General features: G+C 38.1%; 2 protein-coding genes across 2 annotated transcripts; both read right to left on the bottom strand.

The window, feature by feature from the left end:
* Positions 1 to 415: 415 nt before the first annotated feature.
* Positions 416 to 2,421, bottom strand: LOC128173214 (uncharacterized). Its single transcript, XM_052838934.1, has 2 exons — positions 608 to 2,421; positions 416 to 438 (listed from the first exon to the last, which is right to left on the bottom strand). The coding sequence occupies exons 1-2, from the start codon at positions 1,044 to 1,046 to the stop codon at positions 416 to 418; spliced, it is 462 nt and encodes a 153-aa protein (XP_052694894.1). The 5' UTR covers positions 1,047 to 2,421.
* A 225-nt stretch (positions 2,422 to 2,646) lies between these two features.
* On the bottom strand, positions 2,647 to 6,246 carry LOC128173935 (uncharacterized). Its single transcript, XM_052839599.1, has 2 exons — positions 5,898 to 6,246; positions 2,647 to 3,716 (listed from the first exon to the last, which is right to left on the bottom strand). Exons 1-2 carry the CDS (start codon positions 6,244 to 6,246, stop codon positions 2,647 to 2,649), a joined length of 1,419 nt encoding a protein of 472 aa, XP_052695559.1.
* Positions 6,247 to 10,556: the final 4,310 nt, after the last annotated feature.

Here is a 10,556-nt window from a genome sequence, read left to right as displayed (position 1 = left end):
TCAAATTTACACTTTTTAATAAAACATCCATTTTTTGAATTGAAACGTCGACATATTTCTTTTCCCTGAGCTGTGTGGGAGGCCATTGTGCTAGTACCCCTAAGGCGATCCTTAGTTTTATGAGGGACCACACCAGTCTGAGATATACCTGGGGCATGATTCCTTAGGCGCAGATACTCCTCAACTAAGTGGGATACACTAGTACCCCAGCGAAACTTATGTAAATGTTGCAAGCGTCTATACTCTCTATCGTACATGAACACAGACACCAATTCGTGTGAGGATACCAGGCGGTAAATACGTGAGGTGTGAGACAAATAATCAAATATCTGCGCCTGGGCAAGTACCCCATCTTCAACTAATTTGTGCAAAATTGCCAAATTGGCAGTTGACCAATGACAGAGGGTTAAATTTTCTAATTTTGGTTTGTTGGGTCCGCTACGACAAATGATTTGAAAACCAGAATTATCAGACATTACTTTCTCAGACTGATGTGCCCCTCCAACATTAACAAAGTCTACAATATCTAAATGATTGCTACATGTAGAATTGCTGCTGGCACTTAATGATTTTAAATGAACTTGGGGATCTTGCCAAGAGTACCCACCTTGAATTTCTGGAGGCAGCTCCTGGTTCCGTAGGGGCTCTGGTACGACGGACTTGGCGATGTTTGCTTGGCTGGCCCTCATCTGGTCCATCACCACGCGGACGAAAGCGTCGTCACACGTCTCCGAGTTCACCGCGGTAGCGAGGTCGTTTGGGGTCGAGGTAGCGGCGGCGGTCTCGGCACTGGTGTTCGGTGTTTGTTGTGCGGCCACAGGAGATGGTGTGTCCACGGCACGAAACGTGTTGCGGACTGCCTTATGTAAAAGTTTCATTTGGCCCACGGGGATTTTCGCCTTCGAAATGTCCTCTGGGGTAAGAGTCTCCAAGGCGTCCATTGACTCGTATCCATACGCTATAAGTGTTTTAACAGTGTCTACTGAAAGTTTTTTTGAGGCCGCCCATTGCGTGACTTCCTCTATATCGGCGGATAGGTCTGCCATCGTCACTGTCAATAGTTTGTATATTTAACACGATCTTGTCGGCCTCGATATAGCGCCACAGGTCATAGGGACATTGATCTCTGGATCACAAAAAATACACGAGTTGCACATAGCCGAGCAGTCCAGTAAGATGCACGAAATAATCTGGCTAGGCACGTTCTCACGAATAATGGCGTTGAGTCTGCTTACTTCATGTTCCGCGAAAACGTACCACTGCGGAATGTCAAAATACTGCCTTACAAAACGTTCTTCTGCCATGGTGAACGATCATGCTAATAGCAATGAATAAAATCTTATAGTCGAAGGACCACAAGTTGAATTATCACAGGAAACAGAGAAAATTTTAAGGAAAATGGCGTGGCCTTGCCCTTCGACTAATTCTAAGAAAGTGAAGAGAGAGAGGGAAGTGGGCGCAAATTTAGAATTCCCTCACGGCCTCTGATTGGTTGGTGCCATGCCAACATGCCAAGATCCATCGGGACCCCTTTTAAATATAGAAAAAGTGCCAAGGCGACCCGATGGAACTAACAACTATGGTTACGTAATATTACCGCACAGTATCCCGAGACTAGCGCTGCTGACCAACCCAATAAACAAAGGACCCCCCCGAGGCAAATAAACAAAGCCGGGTGGTCTAAAATTAGCAACTACGGTCAGCAACAGGCACTGCAGGCGGTAACAAAGTGGCAGGGTAGTTTTATGACACATGTATAGAATACGCAAATGGAAGAACATACGTAGACATTAATAATAAATTAAACAAAAATTTAATTAACTAATTAATCTTTAAACTCATGTAAGCCAGAGACTCCCTGCCCACTTTGCATTTAATAGCATCAGTAAAAAACAACCAGTAAATCAGGCTTGGGTGAAATCAAATCCATGGTTTTATTGAATGAGTAATAAATTAGTACACATAGTAAAATATCACACAGTTCACGTGTACTACATTTTAAAAACCAATGAGTAAAATAAAACCATACTCCAATCACCCAAGCCTGTAGGGAGTAGATATATGTAGTATATAAATAATAACTTAAACATTAGAATTCAATAAGTAATGACTTAGTAACAAAGTGTTGTACTGTTGTAATAAGTACTTGGCACATGATAACATAAAATGGTTACAAGATAGTCTGATGATGGGTCACTGCCATTGGAGGGAATTAGGAAGTCGGACACACGGACGGAAAAGGACAGGAACAGTTTCCGGACGGACATCATCTGGCCACTTAGACAGAGGAACAACAGTCTATGTGCGCGCATGGTATACGCAAAGTGTCCGAGCAGTGTAAGAGTTGGCGGCGGGCTGATCGCAAGTCTGACCAGATCACCAAGTGGACATCCATCGCAGGACATTCACAACGGAAATACACACACATATATGTAAGGTGTACTCTTGGCAAGATATATCACAAAATATAGTAAAATACAAGGTAACATATATATACAGTGCAAGGTGCCAGCAGCATGATCAAATACATCTAATTATACATCCTAATGTACATTGCGAGGATCTTAACTACATGTATATACATAAGGCAACTAAACAGCCAAACTGTGTAACAACCAACACAAGAGAGTTACACAGTTAAAATAACTACAGTACTTTGCCTATTGCTTGTCCTAAGGTGGTTGCTACTTGTTGTCGGAAGGAGAGAGAGGGGTCAAGGTAGGTTTTATAAACATCACTACGCCAGTCCCCTTGAGTTTGAATTAAATCAGGAGGCAGTCCACACTGTAAGGCAAAGGATGCCCCACCTCTCCTGAAGCTATGAGCAGAGTAACGACTAGGGTTGTAACCCAGTTTGTGCAAAAAAAATCTAAGTCGTGAAACAAAAATATCATGTGTCATTAATTTGGTAGAACTTTGTTGCCTAAATATAAAAGCTGGCACTGATTGAATAGAGCAGGGTGTAGATTTAAACAGCAGCATTAAGGCTGTGCTCGGGCAGAATGGAGAATTAGGAATCAGGGGTAGGGGAATTTCTAAGGATCTTTGACTGTACTGAATGGTTTTAGACCAGTGGACAGTAATGATAACCCCATCACCACCAAACTTGATATTGGAACGACACAGGTGTTTGTTAGGGTCAAAGTGACCCCATGATGGGGCTAAAAGATTTGACTTTCTAAAAAATGAGAAAAATGCTACTAGAAAAGCTGCCCAAAAACAAATGTCATGCGGGGAAGACAAGTCAATGCAGGAAAACACTTGCTTAAGTATGTCAATTGTAATAGGTAACTTGGGTTTGGAGACTTCCCCTAACACCCGCCGGGCCCCTTTTAAAATGCTTGAAATGTAATAGGAATCAAGGGGGTTGGGTTTTCCTGCTTCTAAATGCAGAATTCTAACAACTGACAGGTAATTCCGTAATGAACTAAAGGACAACTTTAGAGATAAATGAGCAATATATCTACCAAGATTAGCCGAGGAAATTGGCACAGGTGCAATATTATTGTCTGAGCAAAACTTAAGAAAGGAGTGTAAATATGTTAGGTAAGTACGACGTGTGGAAGCTGCATAGGCATTAGTCCTCAGGTGCACAACCCTAGAATCCAGAGAGTGGGTTTGAGATTCCGGTGAGGTGCCTAGACAAAAGAAATGACAGTGAGGCTGGTGACATATGTAGTAGAAATTCGGAAAATGGCATAGGGCAGGGGTATTTACTTAAGAATCTTATGAATGATGAGCGCTCGTGCAACCTAGAGATTGTGTCAGCCCTATCATTATGTGTACCCTTAATATGCCTAGCTGTGATATGAAAGTTATACTTTGCTGACAACCAAAACATATAACGCAAGAACCGCATAACTGTATTATTGCGAGATGTACCCTTATTAAGGGCAGAAACTGTGACTGCATTGTCTGAAAAAATAAGAATGCGTTTATTGGCCCAATGATGTGCCCAAAATTGTGCAGCAAAGGCCACAGCTAAAACCTCTTGCTCATTTATATGCAAATTCAGCGCATCTGGGCAATCTACTTCCCAGTTAAGGTAAAACCAGCTGTGCCCCCAGTGGCCCCCAGCACCTGCAGAGCAGGCATCTGTATATACTGCAGTAACAGGGACCTTATCAAGGAGCAATGATTTACCATTAAAGTGAACCATAAATGAGTGCCACCAATGCAAATCTTGGGACATATGCTGACTTATGCGAAGTTTATGGGAACTATGTTTAAGGGAGTTCATAGCATTTATCAAGCGGCGAAGGAATACTCTCCCACCATAGACAACTGATGAAGCCCAGTTTAGTTTCCCTATTAAGGATTGCAATTGCTTTTTGCTTGCACGCTTGCGCGATTTGAACTTTGCGAGTTCTTCCTTAATTTGCCCTAGTTTGTCCCCAGGGAGACATAACTGCATGTCAATTGAGGATATCTCAATACCCAAGAATGTGATAGATTGAGTAGGATCTATGACCTTTTTCCAATTTATTATAAACCCAAGTTTGCGTAAAAGTCTAATTAATGTGCCCATAATAGAAGCACATTCTTCTCTACTGGGTGCACATATGAAAAAATCATCCAGATATGCAACAATACAATTGAAACCCCGACGAGACATCATGCGAACAACAGCCTGGGAAAGGCGATGAAATATACCGGGAGCTAAACTTGAACCAAAAGGTAGTTTACAATCATAAAAATACCTAGTCTTATCAGGGAATTTCCATCTTATACCCGTAACTAGTTGGCTCTTTGTACTAATAGGAACACTGCGATAAGCGCTTTTAAGGTCAACCTTAGCCATGTAATATCCCTTGTGTACTAACTTAGATGCTGAGTCAACAGAGCTATATTTATGTTTGTCTTTGTTAGAAACATAGTCATTGACAGAGAGACCCTGAGGTCGGCTGCAGTCATGAATGAGTCTTACACCCCCATCAGGTTTTGGGATGACACCCAGGGGGCTAATTATCACAGGTGGCTCATGTGTTTCTATATAATTGCCATTTTGAATTTCTATATTTATTTGTTCAGTAGCCTTAGCATAAAGGGGGCTATTAGGTTGAGCACTAGGGTGATTATTACAACTAGCCTGACTAGGATCAGCATTTGGGTCAATAATATCAAACCCATATTTGATACCAGAAAGCAACAAATTTTTATCTGGATCATATTTTAATTCATCTTCCCAGGCTTTGTATTTGAGCCTCATCGTGGGCTTGGGGTGTATTAGTTTTTTGAGTGACCGGAGATAGGATGGGGGGCACTACACCCTGGCATCCCACACACATGCTCAAATTTACACTTTTTAATAAAACATCCATTTTTTGAATTGAAACGTCGACATATTTCTTTTCCCTGAGCTGTGTGGGAGGCCATTGTGCTAGTACCCCTAAGGCGATCCTTAGTTTTATGAGGGACCACACCAGTCTGAGATATACCTGGGGCATGATTCCTTAGGCGCAGATACTCCTCAACTAAGTGGGATACACTAGTACCCCAGCGAAACTTATGTAAATGTTGCAAGCGTCTATACTCTCTATCGTACATGAACACAGACACCAATTCGTGTGAGGATACCAGGCGGTAAATACGTGAGGTGTGAGACAAATAATCAAATATCTGCGCCTGGGCAAGTACCCCATCTTCAACTAATTTGTGCAAAATTGCCAAATTGGCAGTTGACCAATGACAGAGGGTTAAATTTTCTAATTTTGGTTTGTTGGGTCCGCTACGACAAATGATTTGAAAACCAGAATTATCAGACATTACTTTCTCAGACTGATGTGCCCCTCCAACATTAACAAAGTCTACAATATCTAAATGATTGCTACATGTAGAATTGCTGCTGGCACTTAATGATTTTAAATGAACTTGGGGATCTTGCCAAGAGTACCCACCTTGAATTTCTGGAGGCAGCTCCTGGTTCCGTAGGGGCTCTGGTACGACGGACTTGGCGATGTTTGCTTGGCTGGCCCTCATCTGGTCCATCACCACGCGGACGAAAGCGTCGTCACACGTCTCCGAGTTCACCGCGGTAGCGAGGTCGTTTGGGGTCGAGGTAGCGGCGGCGGTCTCGGCACTGGTGTTCGGTGTTTGTTGTGCGGCCACAGGAGATGGTGTGTCCACGGCACGAAACGTGTTGCGGACTGCCTTAAGTAAAAGTTTCATTTGGCCCACGGGGATTTTCGCCTTCGAAATGTCCTCTGGGGTAAGAGTCTCCAAGGCGTCCATTGAAATCGTATCCATACGCTATAAGTGTTTTAACAGTGTCTACTGAAAGTTTTTTTGAGGCCGCCCATTGCGTGACTTCCTCTATATCGGCGGATAGGTCTGCCATCGTCACTGTCAATAGTTTGTATATTTAACACGATCTTGTCGGCCTCGATATAGCGCCACAGGTCATAGGGACATTGATCTCTGGATCACAAAAAATACACGAGTTGCACATAGCCGAGCAGTCCAGTAAGATGCACGAAATAATCTGGCTAGGCACGTTCTCACGAATAATGGCGTTGAGTCTGCTTACTTCATGTTCCGCGAAAACGTACCACTGCGGAATGTCAAAATACTGCCTTACAAAACGTTCTTCTGCCATGGTGAACGATCATGCTAATAGCAATGAATAAAATCTTATAGTCGAAGGACCACGAGTTGAATTATCACAGGAAACAGAGAAAATTTTAAGGAAAATGGCGTGGCCTTGCCCTTCGACTAATTCTAAGAAAGTGAAGAGAGAGAGGGAAGTGGGCGCAAATTTAGAATTCCCTCACGGCCTCTGATTGGTTGGTGCCATGCCAACATGCCAAGATCCATCGGGACCCCTTTTAAATATAGAAAAAGTGCCAAGGCGACCCGATGGAACTAACAACTATGGTTACGTAATATTACCGCACAGTATCCCGAGACTAGCGCTGCTGACCAACCCAATAAACAAAGGACCCCCCGAGGCAAATAAACAAAGCCGGGTGGTCTAAAATTAGCAACTACGGTCAGCAACAGGCACTGCAGGCGGTAACAAAGTGACAGGGTAGTTTTATGACACATGTATAGAATACGCAAATGGAAGAACATACGTAGACATTAATAATAAATTAAACAAAAATTTAATTAACTAAATTGTTAAAATTTTAATAAAGAGGGGATCTTGCTATTTTTAGACTTTGAAAAAGCTTTTGATTCAGTAGAATGGAATTTTTTACTTAAAACACTAGAAAAATTTGACTTCGGGAAAAACTTTTTAAATTGGATAAAAATTTTATTTCAAAGCCCAATATTCAGATTAAAGAATAACGGATGGATTTCAAAAACATGCGAGATGAAAAGGGGAATAAGACAAGGCTGTCCAATCTCAGCCATTCTATATCTTTTTGTTGCCGAAATTTTATCTGAAAAAATAAAGAATAATGAAAATATACAAGGCTTTAAAGCTAACTTCATGGAAAAAGAAGTAAAAAATATACAACATGCCGACGACATGACATTAACTCTACAGAATATTGAATCACTTAAGCATGCTTTAGAAACAATAAACAAGTTCTGTATTCATGCGGGATCTAAGGTTAACATTAGTAAAACTGAATGTATTGTGCTTGGTCCTTTTAAAAACATGTTAACAGAAATCGATGGTATATCAGTCACGAACAAAGCAGTAAAATGTTTAGGAATTCATGTAGGTCATGATAAAATTGAATGTTATAATAAAAATTGGATGAACATTTATCATGATATAGACACTTTATTCGAATCTTGGAAAAGAAGAAAATTAACATTATTTGGGAAATGCACCGCAATAAACTCTAGCATTATCAAAACTCATATATGTTGCGAGTAATTTGGAAATTCCCGATGAAGACTTTATCAAAAGTATTAATAAGTTGATATATAATTACATTTGGAATAAAACTGATAGGATTAAAAGAAATACGTTAATTGGTCACGTAAAAGAAGGCGGACTAGGTATTACTGATGTCGAATCAAAGATTAATGCATTAAAAGCCTCACGGGTCCCCAGATTAAAAGAAACAAAACATTGTATTAAAAGTTATGTAAATAGTTATTGCACTCCAATCAACATAGACATAAACTATTTAATTAATACAACTGAAAATAAAATTGAAAATTATGAAATATTAAAAACTATGCAGCTATTCCATAAACAAGCTTTTGCATGTTTTAACACATGCAAAGACTTACAAAACAAACCAAGCCCTGAAACATTTTTGAAGCAAACAATATTTTTCAAAACTTGGCTTAAAAGTAATATTTTGTTTGTTAAAGACTTATACTCTGAGGCGGGAACTTTAAAATCGCCCGAGGAAATAGCAGACATATTGATAAACAAAAATAACTGGTTGTGCGAATATAAGATAATTAAAACAATATTCAAGAATTATGAAAACAAATTGGATCTTAGAGTTTGCCAGTATATGAATCAAGTACAATTATATACCCCTTCGTACAATCAATACTCAACTAAAGATTTCTATAATCACTTTATAAAGAAGAAATTTCAAAAACCAACCATGCAATCAAAATACAATAAAGAATTTGATATTCTCAAAAGCGATTGGGAAAATATTTATATGAATAAAATCGTTTTGTTACAAGACAAAAAGATTTCGGAGTTTAATAATAAATTGTTAAATAATTTACTTTCAAATAATTATTTTGTGAGTAAGATAAATAAAAAATTGTGATTATATGTGTAAAATATGTACAGAAAAAATTGAAAATTCACACCACCTTATTTTTGAGTGTGTGAATGTACAACATATATGGAAGATAGTGAGCAATATTTTTGGTTTTAATGTTAAATGGAAACACATAGTTATTGGTTTTTACTCTGTAAGAAATGAAACCTCTGCCATGTTTAATTTACTTCTATCTTTTGTTGCATTAAAAATTTACAAATATAAGATGTTTTGTAGACTAGAAAATAGTGTAGAATCATCAGAAGGAATCGTATGTAATTTGAAATTATGCATTCAGAAACACTTAGAAATTCTACATTGTATCGGAAATAATAGATATTATGCATTCTTCAAAACGCTCTTGGATAATTTGTAGATAATTTTATGTTGCATTGGGTGACCTGGCCCGTGGTTTTTCACATAAATAGGGAGGTAAAAAGAGACTGTGATGACGATGGATCTACCTCCCTACAAAAAGCTTTTCTTATTACAACCTATCAACTTCAATATTTCTGTACACTTCTCTTTATTCAGATCAATCAATAATAATATTATCTTTGTAAAAAAAATAACAGTGATTTGTATAAAATATTATTGTAACTTTATATATATATATATATATATATATATATATATATATATATATATATATATATATATATATATATATGGTACTTAGTCAGATATAATAGCTGTTATTATTACTACTATTGCTCTTATTACATGTATTATTATTATTATTAATATTATTGTCACTAATAAATTTATTATTATATATTTGTTACTACAAATACATTTGAATATTGTAACATGTACTTTTGTAAATAAATATTAAAAAAAAATAAAAAATTGGTACCTTTGAACAATATAATGGCAAAGTATCCACAAAAGTATTTACCATTTCAAGTCTACAAATTGTAAAAGACATGATCTACAAATATCAATAAATTTTCCTGAGTATTTCATGTAAAGAGGACATCAAACATATGTAGAAAACTCACTGACAATAGTGTATGAAGAGACAAGATTGAAATGCAAAACTAAGGTGTTAAATGTCGCACATTACTTTTCGAAATACAAACACAATTTTGGTATGATATTTGCTAACAATCTTTGATCGTTTGTAACACGAGGTTTCTCTATACAATTTTTTGCAGTAAAAATATTTCTCAAACCATCTTCACCATCTCTCTGCAAAACAAGTTTCAAATGTTGTAAATTAAGACCGGAACCTGCAATATTTTTTGCTGTTGCTAATTTGAGTACACCACTGGCTACAAGACAATGATGACTATCAATATTTTGCGTCATAGAGAGATTGAATTTTTCTTGTCAAAAGTGACAATTAGATGCATATGAATGTTTTGCATAATCTAGTTTTTCTGTACCACTTGCACATAAAATTTTCGCTAACATGTTGACATCGTCTACTGCATCATGAGCATTGTATGATTCAAGACAGAAATGTTTAGCTAAAAATTCTTGCTTATAGCAAGTTTGGGTACTTTTGAACGAAATAATGAAAAAGTATCCACAAATGCTAAGACATAATTCAAAAATTCGTTCATCTTTCCAAGTCTACAAATTAATGAGACAAAATCCGAAAGTCAAAAACCCTTCCATTGTGTGCAATTAAAATGATATTGCCTATATTTTTCAAAAAATTGAAAGTGCTTCTGATATTGAAACTGTTGCAACTTGTGTTCCATGAACTGTCATGCGTTCTCCATCCCAGGATTTTCCCGTCGTCTGCTCAGCCTTTTCATTGATAGGTACCTTCGGGGAAACATAACACAAGGTGCTGTCCTTTAAAAAAAAGGACTACAATACGTGGACCATTTGCATGTGTTTCCAACGAAAACGTGA

The sequence above is a fragment of the Crassostrea angulata genome, chromosome 2 (genome assembly GCF_025612915.1).
Source record: "Crassostrea angulata isolate pt1a10 chromosome 2, ASM2561291v2, whole genome shotgun sequence".
Classification (NCBI taxonomy): Eukaryota; Metazoa; Mollusca; class Bivalvia; order Ostreida; family Ostreidae; genus Magallana; species Magallana angulata.
This window is presented reverse-complemented; position numbering and strand designations above follow the sequence as displayed.